At 44.1% G+C, this 24,767-nt stretch overlaps 1 protein-coding gene across 10 annotated transcripts in view; it reads left to right on the top strand.

The window, feature by feature from the left end:
* Positions 1–24,767, top strand: part of DAB1 (DAB adaptor protein 1) — a 390,626-nt gene that overhangs the window by 235,483 nt on the left and 130,376 nt on the right. For all 10 annotated transcript variants that reach the window (XM_053920559.2, XM_071220931.1, XM_071220932.1 and 7 more), the window contains one exon: positions 17,298–17,437. In XM_053920559.2, the coding sequence (XP_053776534.1) occupies positions 17,298–17,437 (140 nt within the window). The remainder of the gene's footprint in view (positions 1–17,297; positions 17,438–24,767) is intronic.

Below are 24,767 nucleotides of genomic sequence, written 5' to 3'. Positions count from 1 at the left end.
GTGGAAAGAGCATGAACTTTGGAGTCAGACAGACACATTTGAATGCAGAACCCCTTCTTCCTGGCTGTACGACTTGGACAATCATGTCACTCTGAGTCGCAGCTTCTTTTCATCTGTAAGTTCCTAGAACCATTCCTGGCTCTTGAGTAATGTCCAGTAGTATGCAGCAGCGTTAGATAAGGGCTTGTTTGCATCAGCTTTTCTGACCCTGCTCTTGCCTTTGCCCCTGACCGAGGGAGGTTGTCAACATCCCCACTTCATGTGAATTGTGCATATCATTTGAAACCTGGCTCCAGTCCCACCTGTCACTGGAAACTTCCTCTGAGGACCATGCTTCAAAGTCCTGTGTCTCTCCTGCAAACCCCTGGGCTACTGCTTAGTGTAATATATATGCTAGTTATTCCTGGACTGATCCGGATCCTGACTTCTATTGTTCCTACCTTGTTTTTCTCTCTTGATTGCTTGTTTCAGTTTTCAGAGGTTTATGTATTACTTCCCTGTCTTGATTGTAAATTCCTTGAGGGTAGAGAAAAGCCTTATAATTTATTGCACCTATAATTTATAGCTTTTTTTCTTTTTCTTTTTCTTTTTTCTTTGTCTTTCCATTCTTTGGAAGGTGTGGTCTAGTATGGGAAATACATTAGAGTCACAGAGAACTGGGTTTGAAATAATAGGCAATGAAATGAAGATTGTGTGACACGGAAGAAGCTACCTTTAGAGTTTTAGGGTAAACTCTAAAATTGAAAAACAATAATACCTGCCTCCTAGGGTCCTTGATGGCATTAAACGTTGCATAATTGGTGTTCAATTATGATGTTTGTCACCTCTTCCCGGGGCTTACTGAGTAGGTGTGCAATAATGAAAATTGCCATTTTTGTCAGGATTCCTTTAAAAGATTTGCTCTAGAATCCTTTGCATCCCTTCACCTCCCATTGAAATGCCACCTCATCCTTGTAGCCAGCCCGTCCCCATCCATCAGAATGTGTGATTCTTCCCTGGTGCTCCCTTTGCACTTTGGTGGCAGCTTTATATATTATATATACTTCATTTTGCCTCTTATGAAACTACGTTTCTTCCACTAGACTGAGGACTTTGTAAAAAGGAGTAATTCCATTTTACTCATCTCCTCAAGGAGACAACGTGGGTAGAGTGGAAACACACAGGGGTGTGGAAACAAGCCTAACTGGAGTGAATCCTGGATAAATCACATCGCCTTATTGGCTATGCAAACTCTGGGCCCGTTTTCTGACCTCAGACTGTCTGTTTTCTCATTTGCACAAAATGAGGTCAAAATACCACTTAGGGCAATAATATGGGCTAAATGAAATGTAATGTATGCCAGTGTCAACCGCTGTACCTGGAACCTGGTAGGTGTTTAATAAATGATAGCCCCACCCCCAGCACAATGTCAGTCACTTGAAAGATGCTTATAAAATATTGGCTGAATTAAACTAAAAGGAACTTACTACTTATTTCTGTTTTCCTTTCATGTGTTATATCCTACTATTGCTAATTATCAAAATTTGTCTCATTTGTTTCCTGGCAATTTAGCACAGTGGTTTCGGGAGCATTAAGGTCATGCTTGTGACCACGCTGAGCTCTTTGGAAGGGAGGTGCTTGTTGAAGTCAGCAAGGCTGTGAGGTATTCGTGATTTTGTCATTTGATCAGTAAGACCTGTGTGTTTTTTTCTTGCTGGAAGAAAGGGAACCAAAAGAAGTTGTTTAGAAGATAACTGTCTCTTATATGTTAAAATCACTGAAAGATACGCCGTTCAGAGAGATAAACTACAAAAATTAGACAGTTTGAGGTCTGAGATCTTAGTGATAAAACCAGGGGAAAGATCATCTCAACCCATTTTTTTCCCTCTTTTCATGGCTTTCTTAGCAGCTGGGAATCTAGGGAGAGGACTGGGAATAAAGCAAGAGACCCTGGGGCAGGAAACTGGGTGCAGCCGTCCCCATCCCTTCCCTTTAGCAAGCGTTTGGTGACTGTTTCCCTGCCAGCCAGGAGTGGCTGGGGGACTAGATACACAGAAATTCACAACCATTGCTAATGAAAAATTTTCCAGTTATGAGTAACATAACTCATCTTCAATGGACTTAAATACAACAGAGGGACACATCATAAGGACCCAGAGGCATCTCACAGAACTTCAGGAACATCATGTGTGAGCTGAGCCTGTGGAAAAACAACCCAAAAATTTGGAATCACATTTTTTCCTTTGCTTTTTTGTAAGCTTGCCTTCTCTTATGGAGGCCTATGGCAGGAAAAGATAGCCCCCAGAATTCTAGAGCCTCATGTTTCAATTCTGGTGACAAGGAGAGACTGACTTCTCTGTCTGCTTCAATTTCCAGTGACCAAGGATGGGCCTCTAAGCAACACAGCTTGGACCAGGTGTCACCACCTGGTTCAGTCAAGAGGGGCCAGTGGGTGGGGTCATATCATATAAACATGGCCACCGTGGCCGTACTGTTGTGTGGGAAAGGGCAATGGGCTGGGTGTTTCAGCCTGGAGATCTGGGTGTTATCTCGAAGGTGTCTACTCTTGATGAATGAGACAAGGTCCCAGCTCTCACGCTCTCAGCAAGATAGAAACAATAAGAAAAGAAGGAAGAGAAAAAAAAGTGGTGCTTTTATATGATGACATCATGCCAAGGAGAAACCATGGGGTTTCAGCATCAACACAGTTCAATCTGAACTCTGGTGCTAAATTTAAACTGGAGGGAAAGGAACTCACGTTTATGGAGCAACCTATGTGCCAGGAAGACCACTTCCCACGTCCTTATTTCACTCAGACTTCCAGGTAGGTCTTTTCTATTCCATATTGTAAGTGAGGAATTTTCAGTGACTTCATGAGGTCTGTTATCCTTGTGGCAGAGCACGTGTTTGGGAGTTGCATCTCTCTGCTCCCGAATCTCACATACTCTCTACACAGCTGGAACTTGAAAGGCCTTGAATGAAACATTAAGTCATCAAGGTCCATTGCCTGGCTCTGTGTCCATCACTGATTGGGATGACTTTTTGCCAGGAAGTGACTGCATTCCACTTGAGTGACTAAGCCAGAACTCGAGAGTCACACTGGTTTCCTTCCAGTTCCTGTTGCTTCTGCAGACACTCTGTGAGTAAAGCTGTATCTGCTATTCCTCCAATGTCTGTTTTGATTCAGTCCATTTTTTCTACATCTTCTGCCATCATCCTCATCTCACCTGGATTAGTACAAAACTCCTTCAGTGTTGCCCCCTTTTGCCCCCAGAGCAGTCAGGGAATCTTTACAAAATGTGCGTCATACACCTACCTAATGCATCCTCCCCACCCCCCAGCCCCATGGCCTGTCATTGCACTTAGAACCAAATCCATGCTCCTTACCTGATTTCTAAAGCAACACAAGAAGGAGCCCCGCCTCTTCCTTTACTGCCACTCCCACCTCCTCCCCCTTTATTTCTCTGCTCTGATCACACTTGCTTCTTTCTACTTTGTAAGCTGGCCAGACGCGTTCCCTCCTGGCGTGACTGCCCTTTTCTTGCTGTTCACATCTCCTTTCAAATGTCATTTCTACAGAAATGTCTTCATGGGCCACCCTGTCTAAATTAATTGTTCCCCACCCTGTCCCAGTCACTCTTCATTTCATCAAATTGTTTTATCATCCTCATAACACTTATCACAATCTGGAATGATTGTGTTCATTATTTATTTACTGGCTTATTATCTTCCTTTCGCCTTTAGATCTGAAGCTCTAGGCAAAGAGCGACTTTCTCTCTCTTGTTCCCAACCGGACCCTGGGACCTGGGCCAGTGCTACGTAGTAGACATCCAACACATGTCTGTGGCACGTGTGAACATTCGCCCATCTGTGTCAGAAATCCAGGGGTGTCGGGCTGGGCCTGTGCCCTGGCATTCGTTACTGGCGACGTCTGGGGGCACTTAGTCACTGTCTCTCCCAGCACACTCCACTTAAACCCTCGATCACTGAGATTTATCTCTGAGTTTAATCAAATGTAATTTATAGTGAAGCCTCCTCGGTAAATAATTGATTTGCCCTCTCTGTTGTCTTCATCACAAATACTTCTTTGTACTGTAAAGAAATAATTTAATCAGTCGATAGTATACACAGCCCTTTTGTTTAGAAGGCAGATGGAAGATAAGGCGTGAATCTTGCTCACACCAGAATATACCAGGACCAAAATAATCTCCCTTAAAAAATAGTCTGCAAACAAGTTGGCAGCAAAGATACCCAATTAAACCCTCTTGGTTTTTGGGTTTTGTTTTCTTTCTAATGGAGATGACCCCCTGAAAGTTATAGCTGCCACAGAAGAAAGTTCTTGGCCAATTGCAGCTGCATGTGAAAATATACACCCTCGTTCATTCATGGTTTAATTAACTTCTGTCTGGATTCAAGAGCAAGCTTTCAAATGTTGAGTGCTCATGCACATTGGGCGGGCCCTTCAAACTTGGGGTTTGGCTGTTCTCTGCTATACTGTGACCCCAGCTCACTGGGGAAATTGATTCTGCTTCTCTGTCTTTGCTCAGTCACCTGGCTTTCCATGGCCAGCATATCCAGAAGGGACAAGATTCTTCAGAATCAGACTGTCAACCTCCCTTCGCCCTCATGGGTTTCTCTCAATAAAAGATATTGGCAGAGGTTAATTTTGCATTGGTTGTCGCAAATTGCCTATTCCACACTTTTCTGGAGTGGAGGAAGGGGAGGGGAAAATAAGCATCAACTCTGATAAGTATAGAAAGATTCCATGTGGGCATCCTCACAGGGAAATTCTATCTTCCTTCTGTCTTTCGAAGAAGTTCTCAGTATTGCCTTCTTTACACTGCTTAATTGGAACATCTGGACTGTCCAATAATAGGGAATTGTGATACATGTTTGTGATGGGATATTGTGCAGCCCTGAGAATCAAATTACAAAAAATGTCAATATGGGAGAGACTATAGAAGACACTGCCAAATGAAAGAAACAAGCTACAGACCGACAGTGTGAAACATTGTTGAGAAGTGTGTGGTTGTGTGTGCGTACACTTAGGAACAAGTTGGGATGAGCATGTACTCCAATACAACCCATAGATATCCTGGGAAGGTTTTATGGGCGACTTTCCCCTTTTTATCTTGCCTGCATTTTCCAAATTTTAAGGATTGAGCACATTTCAATTTGTAATTAGAAAAAAAAAAAGCAGTTGTTTTAAAGAATGGAAACAGGAAAAGTTTTTAAAATGTCTGTTATTTTTTCATTTGAAAACAAGATCGTCTTCACTTGTCATCAGTTCCCAGAGCTTCGTAGATGCCTAGTATCTGCTATCATTGCATTTGCCAAAGGGAGACAAGTTGTGAACTTTAGAAAAGCAAACTGCAGTGTACCTCCCACTTCTGGTGGCAGCGGGATGCCCTTGGGTGGGTGATCACCCCGCTCACTCCTGCAGACACAGCTGCCCAGGAAGGCTGGCGAACACCCAACAGCTTTGCGGGAGGCCTCTGAGTTGCATTTGTTGAGAGGGTGTTACCTCTGGATTTATTTTCTTGATCAGGCTTAGTCTCATGGAGCATCAGTGTCAGTTTTCATGATTTGAGCACTCGGGCTGCCTCTGAGCCCTGCTCTTGTCTCCCTTAGATCACTGCAGGCGTGTGCTGGCTTCATCAAGACCCTCTCTTTCAGAACACCGTCCCTCAAATACATTGATTTTGTACTGACTTTGATCGCGTTCCTGGGAAACCAGTGACGGAGACAGATTTGCTGTAGGAAGCTTGTTTTGGGTTGTGTCCTCCAAATCAACCCCACTGTGAGTGCAGGTGGCAGGCCTGGGCAGAGGGAGGAGTGGAACAGTGATGCAGCTGCACTGAGGACCCAGCGGATCCCCCTGTTCCACGAGGAGCTCTCCAGCTGCCTTTCAGAGTTGTCTCAGATAAAGGCTTGGGGCCTGGGACTTTATACCTAAGCCCATCTAAGCAACCAGTTATTGGATGCCAGCTACAGTAGGGAGAGAGGATGAAACTAGGGGAACAGGGCCTTCGGTGAGGTGCCTCTCTTTGGTGGAGGGCAGTTTCCTGACATTAACTCACCCAGGAGCCTTCCCAGGCCAACATATCACGTGCAGGGATGAGTCTTCTCCTGAAACTGGGCCTGGGAGGCATACTACATGTAGCCTGCACTTCACAGGGAAAGGAATAAAAATATTATCAACATAAGATACTGGCCAAGAGCCACACGGTTCTGGGCACTTTCCATATATGATTGCATATGTGGAAAACACTCAGTTTTTTACAGTAATCCTGCAAGGTGAGCATTATTATCCTCATTTACAGAGAGATGAAGTGACTTCCTCTGAGCCAAGAGGCCCCCAAGTGACAAAGTCAGCTGAGAGCTAAGGTCTCTCCCAACTCTGTTCCTTCCCATTCACTCCCCTGCCCCCATGTTCCTTTGACTTTAGATCCAATTTTCCTGTTTATGCTTTTTTTTAAAAAAGATTTTATTTATTTTGTTTTAGAAAGGGGAAGGGAGGGAGAGAAACATCAGTGTGTGGTTGCCTCTCACACGCCCCCTACTGGGGACCTGGTCCGCAACCCAAGTATGTGCCCTGACTGGGAATTGAACCGCTGACCCTTTGGTTTGCAGGCTGGTGCTCAGTCCACTGAGCCACACCAGCCAGTGCTCTTGTTGTACTTTTATATGCATCTTTCTCCTTTGACTTTCTCCATGCAGGCACTAAAACCATAACATGACCCTACTGGTTGCAAACGACAAAAACAAAAAATAATGACTAGATTCAGACCTGTTCTTCCTCTGCCTTCTGCATTCCCATCTCTTACCCAGCCTCAACTTTCAGATTCTCTTCCTTAAGACTTCTTTCAGTTAATTTCATTTATTTGTTGCACACCTTGCTCTGCCTTTTCATAGCTCTGTGATCTGGGGCCTAAGATAGGAGCCTTTGCCTCCCGGAGTCTGAATTTTCTCATCTACACAAGAAGGGACTAATAATGCATGCCATGCTGGGTTGTCATATGGAATCAAAGAATTCTGAAGAACTTACATGTTGTGCAAACCTGTTCTGTGCCCTGCACTGTGACATCAGTGTGAGATAAAGTATTATACTACACACCCTGTGTGTTACTTTGCACTTCGTGGCAACACACAGTGGCTTTACCCTCTTTGCCCCCTGGCCACCAGGAGAAAGACACAGCCCAGCCATACAAAGACCAGGGAAGTGAATGGTGTGCACCGCCCTTGGATCCTCAGAATCAGGCTGGAGAATAGAAGCCAGACTGGTTGGCCCCTGCCAGCCAAGTGAGCAGGATGTACTGAGCTCCTCAGTCTCCGTGGAGGTGTTCAGAAGGACTCAGCCACAGAGGAGTATAGATGTCTCCACAGTCTTAAAACCAGGAGACTTCACATTTTATCCATCTTGCTGCTGCTCCCTTGTCCACGATGACATGATCGGCCATCTGTCTATTATGCCTGCCGTCTATTGTACAAAGTGCTGGGAGTTACCATGCCGCCGACCATGATTAGCAGCACCTGAGACTTTACCTCTGTGACTAAAATTTAGACTTGGTTTTCCAAAGTTAGGGGACATTCTGTGTATGTGTTTTGGAAGAGGGATGTTGGAAACTCTGAGTAAAGAAAGTGTTCCCTACCAAATATATTTATGTAGTCAGCAGATAGTTTTAAGTACTCACTGTATGCCAGGCACTGTCTAGTGTTGGGGGATGCACAAGGAGCCCAGATCAGCCCTCCAGCAGCGCACATTCTAACTGGGGGAGAGTCCCAGCCCAGCTTTCTCCTGCCTAACGTGCTATCGTGTGCGGGGAGTAGCCATGAGGAGCAGGAAGCATGCCTCCAACGTCTTTGGCGTGGTCATCCCTTCCATTTTTCTTCAGAGAAACTTGAGTGGGTGTTTGAAGGGACACTGCTGGGAAATTGTTGGTCTAAGGATTTGCCAGAGTGACAGGCTGTGGCCAGTGATTGTTGTCTTTTGTTATGAAGACTTTATGAATGATGCCATGCAATCTTTATAATAGATTTTTTAAATTAACATTACAAACACACAGCATGGGAAAACAAAAACCCAAATAGTAGTAGACTATTTTTTCAGGAAATGGCAGGAGGACCAATTATTAGACCATAAGGATTGAGTCCTCCATATGGGGTCACCAGAGGACCCTGCCTTCTACTTCAGTAGTTCCGCATCTGGCTCAGCCTTGGAATCATGGGCTAAGCCTCAAAATGCAGATTTCCAGACCTTCACATTAGACTCTAGAATATTAGCACTTGGCTTTGTACAGAAAAAAGGTACCAGTGGACTCCAGATGCCCTTCATACAGAGCTCTTTTCACAAGTACCGGTGAAGAACGTTTTTATAGAAACTGTGTACATGAATCATAGGTTGAATATGATTTTAACTCTTTAATTAGTTTACCTTTTAGCAATAATGACAGCAACCATGTTCATAGAAGCACATTTTAACAGCCTCCTAAGCGTGCTATTTCCCTTTTTCTTCCCACTACCCAGCTAGGTAATTACACCAAATCAGCATTCTCTCCTAAGCAGCCAGCACACATAATTATTTGTCCATTGCAAATCAACACCTGGATAATTGCAAGTTAGAATTCTAAGTAAAGTAAGTTATCTGTGCTGCTGGGCTCTGAAATCCCCCCTCCCCACCCCGCACACAATCTGTTCTTAAATTGGACAACCTAACAGGTAATAAGATGCTTTCAGCAATAGACCAAATAATGTTGGACAGGCTGGAAAAAAAACTCCCTTTGAAGTTTTCTTCATCAAGATGGATGGACTGGTGTGATTCAGACAGATACGCAGAAGGTGGGAGGATGTCTCAGTTTGGGTGCTGGTTAATAATTCATAAGGTGATCTCCCTATTGCCTCAGGAAGGAACATTCTGTTCCTAATTGCACCCTTATTCCCAGACAACCAAAAAAACCAGTCCCTAACAGCCGGGACCATTACTTCCACTGCAGTATGACTTTGCTGTGGTTAGCTTTGGGCCACTGGTGCTTAATGTGAAATATATTATGTGGGAAGGAGAAAGGCAATAAATAGTTACTGAGTGACTGCCATGTGCCAGATAGTGTGCTGAGAGCAAAACGTGTGTTATCTCCTATAATCCTTCTAACCGTCCTACGGAGGAGTGCAAATAACTACAGTATTGTACAAGCGGAGAGTCCGACACTCCGGAAAGTCAAATGACTTTCCCATTAACACAAACACACAAGGGAAGTCACAGGGCTACTGCAACACCTTCTGACCCAAAGAGTCAGGTAGCTGTGCCTCCTCACCAGCAGTGTGGCCTTGCACCAGGGGCCTCTCTTCCCCGTGCCACAGTCCCCCCCTCTTCCGAATGGGTTGCCGCTTTATCTCCAAGGTCGCTGAGAAGCTTCAATGAGATGCTTTCTGAAAAGCAGGTGTACCTGCTCATTTTCAGGTACCATCCAGCCTTTTACTCTTCCTTCCTAATTCTCTCCCCTCCTGTTATAGACTGAATGTTTGTGTCTCTTCTTCCAAATTCCTACATTGAAGCCCAACCCCCCAATGTGGTGGTATCAGAGGTTGGACTTTCCGAGGACAGTTAGGTGTAGATGAGGTCATGAGGACGGGCCCCCATGGTGGGAATAATGCCCTTATAATAAGAGGAGTACAGACCAGAGCCCCTCACGGGCTCCCTCCCTGCCATGTGAGGATACAGCCAGAGGGCAGCCATCTGCAAGTAAGGAAGCGGACCCTTTCCCAGAACTGAACCTGCCTGCACCTTGATCTTGGACTTCCCAGCCTCCAGAAGTGTCAGAAATAAATGTCTATGGTATTTTGTTGCAGCAGCAGAGCTGGCTAAGAGGCTTCCTTAGATGTTTAACTATCTAAACCACACAAACGTGAGTATTCAGCTCGATAGAAGGTCTATGTTGAAGTTGACCTCTTCTGGACAGAGGCGTACTGTACCAGTTAAAAGTTAAAAGAATTCTCAGCCACACTGACCACATTAGGAAAAGAAATATTCCCCTTGGCTCCTGTGTGGGTTTCTGTGGCCATGCTCATTATAACCTGTGAGGGGGAGACAAAGAGAGAGCAATCTTGGGTGTGAAATATCTTTTATTTGGCCATTAGCGGGCTTCAGCGAACAGCCTGGAGTGGGAGGCCGTTTATGACTCCAGTGGGTTCTGTGGGCTCTCTGCCTCAGGGTCATAAAAATGCTAATCGCCTGCTTCCTTCAGCCTGACTCCTGATACAAGTACTTGTTTTTGTCGAAGCTTCTGAGAGGTCACTCCCAGTGTGGGACCTCCACATTAGCAGTGCCCTCTGCTCCGAGCCAGGGACAAAGTGTAATTCCAGACAGCATCCTTGTGGCCTGTTTAAAACCTGGAATGCACTCAGTGCCCTGGGGACTGCCTGCCTCCACTTAAATTCAGAGGCCAGTCATTTCCCAGGTTATGGAGTGAGCAGGCTGTGATGAGGTTGAGAAGAGCTCTTCTCTAATGGCGTAGAGCAAAAGCAACATTAGGTGGCCGTGGGTGTGACATTTACTTTATCCCGTGAGGAACTGTATTATTCCTTGAAGACTAAGTGAACCACACGCATGGCATGGATTTGAAATATGGTCTGTCTGGAAGGGGTTTTTAAGTGACTCCTTACACTTCCCCACAGAGCTCCTGACTCCTGGAATCCTCTTTTGAATAAATACATAAATTCATCCATTCATTTAATTATTCAGCAGAGCTGGGCACTGTGAGCCTACAGGGTCAGAGGACACAGATGGATCACTCCAGTCCTTGCCCTTGTGGAGCTCAAGTGTAGGGAAGGAGCCACACGTGAAGGCCAGGGCTGCTGTGACAGATGCTGTGAGGGAATCAGATTTTAAAAATGTATCTTTGGGAAACAAAGCAAATCTAAGCAAATATCTTTGTTGCATATTATTACAGGTGATTCTCATCACACTAGAATTAGGAAATTACTGCGGTAATATACAGACTTGACCACCAGGATGGAAGCTCCATCAGTGCAGGGATATTTATATATTTACATATTTTGTTTGCTACTGTATCTCTAGCACCTTAGAACTTATCGTAGGTACTCGATACACAGGGTCCGGCAGAAGTAACGCCTGCTTAAGTGTGTTTGGTAGTGATGGGTGTGATAATTTATAGTTTTAATTTGAACATTTCACCTACAATATTATATGCTGTGCTTGAGTGTGATATTGTTATGTTACAGAATGACAGGCTTATGATTTTGTAATAAAAGATTTTGTAATAAAAAGGGGTATTATTTGTGCCAGACCCCATATATCAAATAAGTCAATTAATGAATATATGAATAATTAATCAACCAATCTATCAATGAGAGCCTTATACTTCCCCATATGTTGCTATAATGTCTTTGAAATCCAACCCTCACACCAGACCAGATCATTAATAGCTCACATAGCCTACAGAACAAAGTCTACACAGGGCTGGCCGGCCTTTTGGCATCTCCGGGCCACGCTGGAAGAAGAAGAGTTGTCTTGGGCCACACGTTAAATACATTGAGACATGTAATCACACACACAAAAAATCTCGTAATATTTTAAGTAAATGTACGATTTTGTGTTGGGTCGCACTCACAGTCATCCTGGGCTGCATGCGGCCGTACGTAGGCCTCAGGCTGTACACCCCTGGTCTAAAGGCTTTAGCTTGACTTCCAAAGTCCTTCTTGGCTTGGCCCTTGCAGCCTTTGCCAACGTCACTGGAGCCATGGGCTGTCGCACATCGCACATTAATTGTCTCAGGCTCGCCCCACACCAATCTCTAATAAAAATCTGTGGGGTGGTATTTTATATTATTTTTTTAATTCTCACCCAAAAATATGTTTTACTGATTTTGGAGAGAGAAAAAGGTGGAGAGGGAGAGAAAGTCATTGATGTGAGAGAGAAACATCCATTGGTTGCTTCCCAAATGTGCCCTGACTGGGGATCGAACCTGGAACTGATGTATGTACCCTGACCAGGACCAAACCCACAACTTTCTAGTGTACTGAACGATGCTCCAATCAACAGAGCCACCCGGCAAGTGCTGTGGGGAAGCATTTTTACTAGCTCCCAGGTGATTCTATAATTTAACTAGGGTTCAGAAACACTTAGCCTACGCCAACTTACTCACTGTTCTCTGAATAGCATCATACCTTCTACTCCTCTGGAAAACTTCTCCCTCGCTTCTCTACCTGTTGAGTCCCTACTTTCTCACCAAGCCTTCCTCAAATGTCATCTCACCTCTGCAGCTGCTTCTAATCCTCTCCCCATCAAAAAGAAATAATTTCTCCTCCCCTCAGCTCTATATAACATTCATAGCCCTGGTCATATTTTGTATAGCTGTGTATGTCCCCTTTTTAAATGTGGCCTCCTCTAGACAGGAGACACTTTTCAGTCACCTAGCTACCACAGAAAGCCAGCACAGTGCCTAGCACAAAGAACACTCTAGGGCAGGGTGGTATACAAATGATGATAACATAATTAGGGTGCCCACTCAATGTATTAACCAGACCACTGTCATTACTTTTGAGAGTAATGAGGGTGCTAGTGATAATAGTGTCAGGACCAAAGGTGTGACCAGGAACTGTCTCAGGCAAACGGGAGTTATGTTCACCCAGATACAATGGCCAACACTGATTGAGTTCTTACTGTTTGTCAGTCACTATCCTGCATGCTGTCATTTATTTGACCTACACAGTGACTCACGTGGGAGCAACTGTTACTATCTGCACTTCACAGAGAAAGACACTGTGGCAGACACAGACGGACAGGAACTTATGCAAGGCAGCCTGATTAGGGCATGGGTGGGAGTGCTGGGACTGAACTCAGGTCCTCTGAATCTACAGCTCCTGTACTGGACCATCGTGTCCTGTTACCTCCTAGTGGGAGATCTCAGGCCTTGGAGCAGGACGGGATGAGGTTCTGTTCCCAGCTGAACTTGGAGTAACTTTATCCACAGAATGATGACAACGCCTACGTCCAGTAACCCTGGAAGATTAGGCGAGATAAGGTATGAGAGGATCGGGTATACTGTGTGTGCTTGTGATGGCGTACTCGTCCTAGGAGGAAGCCGTCTGCCAGTTTCCTACAGCCCCCATGAGACATCTGCTCAGAGAGCTGTGACACAGAGCAAAACATGGCAGATACTCTAAGAGAGTATCTAGTGAGGTCACCGGAGGGCCCATGCCTGATGGTTATAAGCATGACATTTTGCACAACACTTGGGTTCAAATTCAGGCTGTCTATTCAGCATTTGAATAGACATTTCTCCGGAGAAGATATGCAGATGGACAATAAGCACATGTAAAGATGCTCAGTGTCCATGTTCCTGAGGAGTATGCAAAACAAAACCATGGTGAAATATCACTTAAGGCCCACTGGGATGGCTAAGGCACAAAACACAGACAGTTAGGAACGCTGGCCAGAACACCCGGCAGCGAAACGGAAACCCTCCTGCTTTGCAGGTGAGGTGGTAGCCTGGTAGAGCCACTTTGGAAAAACAGTGGATAGGTTCATAAAAAGTTAAACCTGAGCTACCATGTAACCCAACAATTTCCCTCTTAGGTATAATAGTAAGAACATTGAAAAGTGCACCCACCCCAAAACTGACATACCAGTGTTCATAGCAGCATTATTTATAATAGCCAAAAAAATAGAAACAACCTAAACGTCTGTGGATTGATGTGGTATATCCATACAGTGAAATATTATTCAGCCAAAACAGGATGTGAAGTACCGATACATGCTGTAACATGCAATAGCCTTGAAAATGAGATGCTAAGTGAAAGAGCCAGTCACAAAGGACCACATATTGTATGACCCTATTGATATGAACTATAATTTGCCTCCAGAATGGGCACCTCTATGGAGATGGGAATTAGATGGGTGGCTGCCTATGTCTGGTGGATTTGGGGGAGATCGAGAGTGATTGCTAATGAATACAGGGCTTCTTTTTGGGATGATGAAAATAGTGTGAAATGAACTTGTGGTGATGGTTGTATAAGTCTAGGAATGTACTACACCCACTGAACTGTATACTTTCGAGAGGTGAATTGAATGGTAGGGGAGTTAAGTGTCAGTAAAGCGGTTATTAAAAACCATAGCCTCTGCCGTTGCCATTGGGTGGTGGCGGCATCTTCTATAACAAAGGGCTCATTGCAGGGTCTCACTCAAAGAACAGGTATAAGGATTAAATGGAAGATCGTAGGTAGAACTCTTGGCACAAGGTCTGGTTTAGTGAGTGCTTGATAATAGATAGTGATGATGTTAATGCTTTTGCTGAAATACATGGCCTTTCTCTTGTCCGTCCTGAAGCACAGGGTCAGTGGTGCTTTCAGCGAAAGAAGCTGGAGATTCGTGATGACTTAGGATGCATGAAGCCTGACCCTCTCTTTAACACCCTCAAATAGCGTGTGCCTCTGATGGTAACGACCTTATGGCTCCGATATCTGTTATTTATTTCTTAACTAATATAACTGAGACCTTGCTGAAGATGTGCTCATGAAAAATTACCCTTTTAATGGTGGAGCATTTAATGAGAAACTGGATTATCTACTGCGTAAGTGCCCTTCATACAAATTAGCTTGGCCCTGGGTCCTAATCTAAATTGGGCTCCCTACTTTCCTCGAAATGGCCTAATATTTTCTTATTAATCTCTGCCCTTGTTCACCTGATCTGGCTCGGCCTCCTCTTAAGAAGCTTCCTCCTTGGGAGAGCTCTGTGCCCTGACAAATGTCTCTTAAGGCTGTCTTTGTGTGGGACTCAGGGACAGTTTTCAGACATGACTTATGGTCCAGAAACTGTTCCATTTTTAAGTTGTTTTGCCAGTGAAATTTTAATGCTGCCAGTGTATTGAGAACCAGCACATCTGGGCCAGGTAAAAGATGGGTCTTATAGGGAATTGGGGGAGATGAGAAAAAATTAATCATAGTAGGGAAGAGAACCCACCAGGCTTAAAAACACAGAACACAAGCAAACCATAAGCCTGGGCTTTGATCTCAGCTAGATCTGGGTTTAGGTTCCTGTTTAGTGAGTTTCGCCAAGTTACTTGTTCTCTCAAACCTTCAATTTAGATCCTTGTCTGTAAAACCGGAATAATAGTGCCCACCTCTAGGATTCTTTTCTGGGGCTAAACAATTTGGTGCATATATTCAATATATGTTTTGTACAAGACATGATAAATGCTCCCAGTTATTGTGGTTCTAATTAAGTGTTGGAGGAAGTCCCAAACAGTGAAAGGGATGTTAATAGTGACAAACTGTCTCATGTGTTGAAGGTGCAGAGACGGTATTTATGGTAGAGTAGGAAGACCTTCCCAAGAAACAGACCAAGCCCTAGGCCACTCCTACCAAACAGTACATAATAATGCAGGGAAAGGTGACCTGTGGAACCATGGACCCTGCTGTGCAGCTGGATGTCCAGAGAGGCGAATGTTCTTCTCTGCGTTCTTAGCTTTAGCCTCTGACATCTGCTCTCCCTGAACCTGGGAGACTTAATTTTTACATTCAATATATTTTCTCACTAGTTATTGGTGTGTTATATATACTAGGAGTCAGCAAGGATGCAGTGGGAAAAATCCCACTAGGAGTTGGGGACCACAGGCCCAGGCCTGCCTCCGCAGACGTTTCTCCCGTGTGCCCTCCTGCCCTCGCATTGCATCTTCCACGTGCTTCTTTTGTGGTGCTAACAATACCAGTGCCAACTACCGTTTATAGAGAACTTAACACGTGAATACATGCTATGCACATGGTATCTCATTTAAGCTACTTTTACTCTTCGTGCAACAGGTAAGGAAATTGAGGTTCAACAGATAGTTCAGTTGGTTTAGAAGTGGCAGAGCTATGATTTAAAATGAGGAGGTTAACTCTCACGCTTGTACCTTCTGTATACCCAGCACAACACATTTTTATTTGTATTCACAGTCACCAGAAACTTGAGCTTTGTTGGGCACAGACTTTGTCTCATTTGTGGTGGTCAGTGCATAAAAGCATCTGGCACAGAGATGCTCGGTAATGATGAATGAATAAATGAATGAATGCAAGTCATGTTTTGTCAATCAAAGAGTGTTACACAGTGGTTAGCTACTGCTGTTGGTTCTTTTTTTTCTGTTTTACATGTTTCCTCAAATAACTCTCAACCCCACATTACAGAAAGGCCTTAGGTTTTTTGCACATCATATGGATAGAGTGAAATAGGCTGAATTATCACCAGTGTCCCCAGATCTAAGATTCTGACTGATGGGGGAATGCAAGGCAGAGCAAGTGTCAGAAGTTGAAGTTACTGATGTTTCAGGAGATGAGTATCAGGAGCCTAGGGCATTCTAGGGTTTAAGGACCGCATGCGCAGTGTGACTAGTTTGAGGAAAGTTTGAGGAGATTAGAAATGTGAATTCCTCTGCAGTCATATTTTTTCTGACTATGTGAATTTGGACAAGCTGCTTGAATTCTCTGACCTTCATCTTCATCATCCAGAAAATGGATATGGCTGAGTTGTTATGAAGAATGGGGATACAGTTTATGTAACGTTTCATATGAAACACATACTCAATTCACTGTAACTTTACTGTTCATGTTTTATGTGGATGTGTTTGAACTTCTGGTTTATGTGTTTTATCAGAACATTATGTTAATAATTGTTAAGAAAGCTGTTGCTGCGAAGTGTGGGCACACAAGTAGTGTGGAAGTCTCTTTCTGTACACACATGAGTTAGCAAGAGAGAGATCATAAAACCATTTTTTTGATAATTGTCCCCGGTTCATTACTTAATACAAAGCAATTACTCTGGAGTCTCACTATAAAAACAGCCCACGGAATTGGGTGTGAGGAGTGTCTTGGATCCTGGCCAAAGTCCCATTAAGTGCTAGAAATACGAAAGAACTGAGTGCTAATACTGTTCTAACAAGAAAGTCAGAGGGCGATTATCATTTATGGAATATCCGGTGGGAATCGGACACTGCACGGGGCACTTGACACTTGTTGCGTGTGTTACCTATCTTCACGCCCTGTCGGGCGTGCTCGTTTTTAACTCCTTTTTTCCTGCCTTAGAAAAGAGAGGCTGAGAGAAGAGAAGCGATGTGCCTCAGGATTTAAGAGGAGAGAGCCAGAAGTTGCGTTCAGGAGTGCTACCATGTGTTGTTTTGTTGTGGTGGTGGCTGTTTTCCCACTTGGCCCAATGACTTGGCTTTCCTGAAATAGGGGAAATAAAAGAGCAGACCTCCATGCTGTGGGTATTCGAAGCTAGCAGGCCCTGAACGCCTACATACTGGAATCCTGCTTCTGTCTGTTTTTAGGTCAGGACCGCAGCGAAGCCACTTTGATAAAGAGGTTTAAAGGTGAAGGGGTCCGGTACAAGGCCAAACTCATCGGGATTGACGAGGTGTCTGCGGCCCGGGGAGACAAGTTATGTCAAGACTCCATGATGAAACTCAAGGTACTGTGCCAGCATCTTACTTAGACACCGTGGGCGTAATGTGACTGAGAGAAAGAGCCCATCACAGCCATTGTGGTGAAACATTTATTTACTTGTTTACCGGTAAATTGTCTGCTCACTACTGGGTCACTGATGAGTCACTGTCTCTGTTCTTTGGAAAGAGATTTCAATCTTTCAGCGAATGTTTACTGAGCACCTCCTATGTGGAAAGGTTTTATTAGACCCTCTTTTATCATTCGACTGTCACATTGTATTCAATTCCATTTCCTTCGTGCAATGCCTGCAGAATTAAAAGTACAATCATCAAATTGTACGGTCCTTGAGATTTTATTAATTTTTACCACTTTATTTTTAATAGATTTTATATTTTACTATGGGATAAATATGGTAAAAGATGCTATGTTAAGATAAAAGCAGATTTTGTTTATTTGTACTTTCATTAATGTCCTCAAACACTTTATACTAAACAAAAACTTTTTGTAAATTTTAATCCTCACCCGAGGATGTTTAAGAGGGGGGGGCGGAGAGAGAAATATCAGTGTGACAGAGAAACACTGATCAGTTGCCTCTCATATGCAGCCTGACCCAGGATTGAACCCACAACCTAGGTATGTGCCTTGGCCGGAAGTCGAACTGGCAACCTCTTGGAGTGCAGGATGCTGCTTCAACCAGCTGAGCAACCCTGCCACGGCGAGGGAAATAATTTTTAAGTAACGTGTAACTAGATACTGGAATTTGGAGAAACCACAAAGAGGTTTCTTATTTTAAATGCTTCCAAGAAGCCTTTTCATTGAGAAATCTAAGAAAGAAAATGAAAAAAATTAATATACAGAATTAAAAATTAAATGGCTATTAAAAACATGCAGAAAGAAAATTGTTCGTTCCTAGATTGTGGTCTCCATGTAGTCTGTTTCTTTAAAAAAAAATAGTGATATAAAATATTTTTTTAAAAATTAAAATGGTTTAGCAACACATCTAAAAAGTACTTTTTAAAAAAGATTTCATTTATTTATTTTTAGAGAGGGGGGAAGGGAGAGAAGAAGAGAGGGAGAGAAACATCGATGTGCAAGAGAAACACTGACTGGTTGCCTCCCGCACATGCCCCAGCCAGGGACGGAGCCCACAACCTAGCTGTGCGCCCTGACCAGGAATCTAACTGGTGACCTTGCGCTTTGCGGACGACACTCACCCCACTGAGCCATGCTAGCCAGGGCTCCACAAAATAGCTTATGCGTTTAAAACATGTAATTATTTTACTGATTATAGAATTCGTAAAATGTTCATTGTAAAATATTTTTAAAATACAGAAAAGTATAAGGAGGAAAATTGAAATCATCCTCAGTCTCAACACACCAGAAAATTAGTGTCAACATTTTAGAAGTTTGTAATTTATAAACTCTCTTTGTATTATATACACATATATACACATATGTAGTATAACTGGAATTACTATTCTTTAATATATTTTATTGATTATGCTATTACAGTTGTCCCATTTTTTCCTCCCCTTCATTCCCCTCCTCCCTAGCATTCCACCAGCATTCCCCCCCTTAGTTCACGTCCATGGGTTAAACATATAAGTTCTTTGGCTTCTCCATTTCCCATACTATTCTTAACTTCCCCCGGTCTATTTTGTACCTACCCATTATGCTTCTTATTCCCTGTACCTTATCCCCCATTCTCCTCCCTCCCCTCTCTGCTGATAACCCTCCATGTGATTTACACAACTTTATATGCTACTTTTTTCTCATCTAATAATATATTACGAGCATTTAAAAAATTATCTTTAAATTGTTGCTGAGGATACAGCTTGGCCGGTATAATATTTTTTTTTTAATGTAAGAAAAAAGGAACAAAAAAACAATCCCCACAATGTTGGCCAAATGCCTAAAAGTATTATATGGGACAATATCTGCAAAGCACTCCCCGCATTGCCTTTCCTTTAACATTTGATTAATAAATCACAGCTGTTAATTTTGTTTACACTGTACACATTTTCTCAGCAGTTTAACATGTATATCCAATGCTAAGTCTCCCTAAAGTATGACGGAAGGAATCATCATTTTTAAAAACTCTTAATTTTCTAAACTATGTGTCCATTACTTTCTTTTTATTTTTTTAGCTGTTACACAAGCAAGCTTTATTTTAATAGTTATGTACCTACAGTATTATAAGGTATACTAGAAAAAGGTATAAGAGACATCCAAATGGCGATATCACAGATTATTACCTTGGAAGACGTTAATGTATCCCTTTTTTTATAATGAAGCAATGTCATGAGCTTTTAGGGCAGTCCAATAATGAGCCTCGTCTTCTACCAAGTTCAAATCGGATTGACAAATGGAGGAGTCTGACAAGAAGAATTCTGAATTCCAGCTTTACAGCTGCCAGGTGCTGCTCTCGAAAACATGCTGTAGATACACGGTCACAGCAGGTGTCTTTGGAAGAGCCGGGCTGTTCCACTGGGTTTATGGGGATTGAGATAACTGCAGCCAACCCCTGACCTCCTCATCCCCTTCCCTGCTCCAGAGCAGGACCTTGACGCACACATGAGACCAGACCAGAATGCAACCTCACTACCAGCGGGCAGCTTGCACAGAGACCCAGAAGAGACAGAGCCATGTGTGCTCAGCTTCTCTCCAAGCTCCCCAGTCAGAGAGAGTCACACCTGCTTCCCAAGCAGACCCTAATCAAGTGTGGGGATAAAGGCCAGGATCTTGAGTCTTGCTGAAGTCCCTCCTTATTGAGTTTGAGGCCAGGCAAATAGAGATCTGCTCCTGACGAATGTTAATTAAGAGATGTCAAGAAAATTTCCAACAATCTGGTTCCCACCCAGAGCCACAAGTTGGCTGAAGAGGAGAAAGGAGCTCTGATGCATCTCCTCCCTGTCCCCCCCCCCCCCCGCCCCTCAATGTCCTGATACATAGCCATTTGGCAGGCATCTGTCACAGAGTGCCTTGTTGTCCAGCTGCCTCCACGGAAGCACCAAGGTCAACGTGTATATGAGGCAGGAGTTGGCTTATACTCCCTGGAGGGTCATGTAACGTAGGGCCTCATTAGCTGGACCAGACCTGGTGATGACTGCCGACCGTGCGCATGTGTGCGAGCTACCAGCAGTGAAGTGTCCCATCTGTCAACTCTCATAACCATGGGGTTCCCACAGCCCTGAGAGTTCGTCCTGCTCTAACACATTCTTTTCAGATGTGCTGAGCTTGTTGAGGGGCTTTGCTTCTCAGACGGTTGTGTTTCATTATTTGCAAGTTGCCAAAAAGAATGTTGACATTTCAGCTCCCAGCAGTTTTTCTTTAGGAAGCACAGAAACATAAACGATCGATTCTTCATTTGGCCACTTGCCCAGGAAAGAAAGCGGCAGAGAAGTACAAAATGCCTCCTGGCCTTGCAAAAAGGCCTACTTGTTCACAGTAGACCATATAAGAAATAAAAATAATCCTATTTTTCTTTGTTAGACTCTTTGAAGCTGGTGCCTTCCCCTGTTTTAGAGTATTCTATTGGATTGGAAAGGTCTCAGACAGGGTTCATATTTTGAGTCTGAGTGAGCCATTGCCTGTCTACCAACGAAGCACCGTCATCATCCTATTTTAATTTACAGCCAGCTAGTACTTTAATATACATCATTTTTGTATCATGTGAGAGATACTAGCCTCCCTGTTTTATAAATAAGAAATCTGATGTTCATGGAAGTTAAAGGATTTGCTCCAGAACCTTCATTGAACCTGTGATAACCCAGAATTCAAACCCAGATCTTCAGAAGCCCTGTGTTTGATAAGACATAGTTTAAGGCTAAACAATATTCTGTTTTGATCTGCATTTAGTGTATCTTAGTTTCCCAATTAGATTTTAAGCCCCTATCAGTAAGCTACTACCCAGTAGACACAGCACTGACTTCCAAAGTAGTCGCCTTTCAGAGACAATGGGTAAAATGGTGGTGGTTGAAGCTGTGGGAGAGGATGAGGTTACAGAGCCCTAAATGTGTCAGTCAGGTTCTGTAAGAGGCAGAGCCCACCTGGGCTGGGTCAGATGAGAGCACTTTAATGAAGGAGCTACTTACAAGGGTAGACAAGGTTAGGGTAGCAAACAAGGACTGGTGGGATACCCAGAAACTAGCCAGAGTGGGAAGCTGTTATTCTAGGGAGAGATGTATTTACTGGAACCCAGGGAGAAAGGATGGAGGATGAAGTCCCCTCCGTCATCAAACAAAGATACAGCTACTGCCAGAGATGCAGAGCAAGGACAGGCAGAGGGTGGGCGAGATACCCTGACCTCTCTTTCTGTCCACCCTTTGACCTCCAGCTGGAAGCTGGAGGGCAGGAAGCTCAGGGACAGAGAATGTGTCTGCAGGGGCCAGGCTTTGGGCACAAGGCAGGACGGAGGAAGATATTTGTATTGATAATATTTCCCCTTTTAACTGAGAAATATAAAACTTAGGAGAAGCTTTTATCCAAAGGTCTTACAGCTGGTGAGTCGTAGGGGTGATTGGAGACCAGGTTTCATTCACAGAGCTTTCTGGAATAGCATTGTGGGTTTTCAGTCATTCACGCCTGAAGCCTGTAGTTTTCACACCTGCTTTATGTGCTCCATGGAGATCCCAGTCATTCTGTCACGTGCATGCGCCATGCTGGGTGAGGTTTCTCACAGCCCTTTCCTCTACCCCGTCTCATAGGATAGTGAGCTGGTCAGGGTGGCCTGTCAGTCCTGCCTGGCATGCATGGCCCCTCCTGGGTGTGTGAATCCTCCAGCAAGATGCTGCCTGTGTGTGGCTCCCTTAGGGAATACCTGTGCCACTCATTTCACACAGTGCCTAACACAGGGTGTTGCTTGATCATGTCGCTATGAGGACTAGTAATGATGGTGATTCAGTTACTGAGATCTCCCCACGCGCTACGTACCATGCAAAGTGCAGCATGTGCATAGTCCGTGTGGTCCAAATGTCCTAACGTTCTTCGGAGGGGAAAAGTGTGATTATTCTCATTTTGGAGTCTCTTTCACTATTCAGTATGGAAGCTGGTGGTTCTGCCTACCTACTTTCAGGACATTGTTGGCATATCTGTAGTATCTGTGTAGTATATGTTTTCTGTCACCTATGCATTCTCCTCAACTCTCTTACAGCATTTCATACTAGAAGGAACTCCGGCATTGGAATCTGAAAGATCACTGTTTAAATTTCCTCAGTGTCTTCTAGTTCCTTGAGGTCTGGGGTGATCACTGGACCCTCTGACCTATGTTTCCTCATATGTAAAATAAGGGAGATAATTCTTACTTCCCAGGATTGTCATATGGGTGACATTATATAACATGTAAGAGAACTTGTAGATAACAGATACCCAAGAAAATGTTTGCCTCCCTAATTTTCAGGTGTCCAACAGTGATTTGCTAGGTCAGATGGCTCATCTTAGGCACAGAACCCCAAAGGGCACCTACTTCCTTATCTCCAACTCCCCAGCCACAGCTGTGTTACATCAGTTCTGCATAACAGCAATGAGTAATCTTGGGGGAGATGAGACCCCTGAGGTGGCACGTACTGTCTGGTGACAGGCGTGCTCGGACTTAGAGTGATTTTTCAGAGTTTGACTCAGGGTCTTGTCTCAAAGGAGAAACCTGTTTGGTAAAATTGGAGTTTTATTTCCCCAAAGATAGCGCTGTGCGGATAGTCCTTCTTGCTTTCATTTGTCACGTAAAGCAACTGCCAGCAGCCCCAAAGAGAAATGCCCCTGGGCCATGCATGTTTGCTCTCTTCATGCTCTCTCCATCTTTTTCTTTTTTTTAAGATTTTACTTATTTCGCCCTGGCTGATGTGGCTTAGTGGATTGAGCACCAGCCTGTGAATAGTAAGGTTGCCAGTTCGATTCCCAGTCAGGGCACATGCCTGGGTTGCAGGCCAGGTCCCTGGTTGGGGGCGTGCGAGAGGCAGCCAATTGATGATGTTTCTTTCGCGCATCAATGTTTCTCTCCCTCTCATTCTCCCTCCCTTCCCCTCTCTCTAAAAATAAGTATGGCAGATTTTATTTTTAGACAGAGGGGAAGGGAGGGAGAATGAGAGGGAGAGAAACATTGACGCGTGAAAGCAACATTGATCAGCTGCCTCTTACACACTCCCACAACTGGGGACCTGGTCCACAACCCAGGCATGTGCCCTGATGAGAATTGAACCAGGGGCCTTTCAATTGGCAGCGCAACGCCCAGCCCACTGAGCTACACCAGTCAGAGCTCTCTCCATCTTTTTAAATACAGATCCATTCACTACCAGGGAATTCTTTGATAGTTATGTGGAACCAGGAAGCAAAGGAGGGCATTATCTAGTCAGTACTACTATGTGCCTGGGATTATTGCTGTTTGATTTTGCAAATTCTAAGCCCTAGAGACTGTTAGGACGGTTTTGGAGATGGAGACATGGAAGCTAGTCTTCCTGACTGGAGGTGTAGCCCTCTCAGCACTATATCCTATGATATCCTCACCTAGGAAGGAATTAAATGAGAAGGAGGGGCTCCTCTCCCTTTGGCACAGTCCTTCCAACCCTCCTATTTTGATGGGGCAACCCCTTGCTCTCTCCTTCGTGCTTGTCTAGACACCTGAGGCTGAAGGTTAGGCTGAAGAGAGGTGGCAGCATAAGTTACTTCACTCCGAGTCCAGCCAAGAACACAGTTTTCAAAGTCAACTTTTCCTAGGTCAAAGTCTGACTTGTTCATCACCTGAGTGAGGGAAAGTCATTTCACCTTTTCAAGTGCCTGCTTTATTCCAACATTGTAATTACAACACTGGGCACACAGACTGAACAAAACAAAGTTTCTGAACAGTTGAGCTTTTGTTCTTTTGAGCGAAGGCAGGCCGTCAGCAAATGAATACATATGTCAGATGGTGGGAGTGCCATGAGGAAAGAGATGTAGGGAGAGAGAATGAGATGCAGTTTGCCAAGGAAGGTGGAGGGGTCAGAGACCCTGTCTCTGATGGGGTGGTGTTGAGCAGAAATAGGATTCCCCTGGGACTGCAAAGACACATACTCTGACCGTTCCCCCAGGTCCTGAAAATCATCCCTCAGTAAATTCATAGGAAAGCAAGCAGTGTATTCAGGAATCGAAGAACCTTTGGATAGGGCAGAGGTGTTAAAGGGACAGAGGACTTGCTTTAGGGATGAGACACTCTTTAACTATTTAGTGGGTAGTCACTGGAGGTGGAATCTTCTGTCAACATGTAGCAGTCATGAGAGGCTGGAAGAAGAACATCGGGAAAGGTTACAGGAGTGGGACGTCGGCTTGCTAGAAAGAAGCCACAACATGAAGAAATAGCTTCTTCCTACACCAAAAATCTCAAGAGC

Source organism: Desmodus rotundus, chromosome 3, assembly GCF_022682495.2.
Source record: "Desmodus rotundus isolate HL8 chromosome 3, HLdesRot8A.1, whole genome shotgun sequence".
Lineage (NCBI taxonomy): Eukaryota > Metazoa > Chordata > Mammalia > Chiroptera > Phyllostomidae > Desmodus > Desmodus rotundus.
The sequence above is the reverse complement of the archived record's forward strand: the minus strand, read 5'-3'. Positions and strand labels throughout refer to the sequence as shown.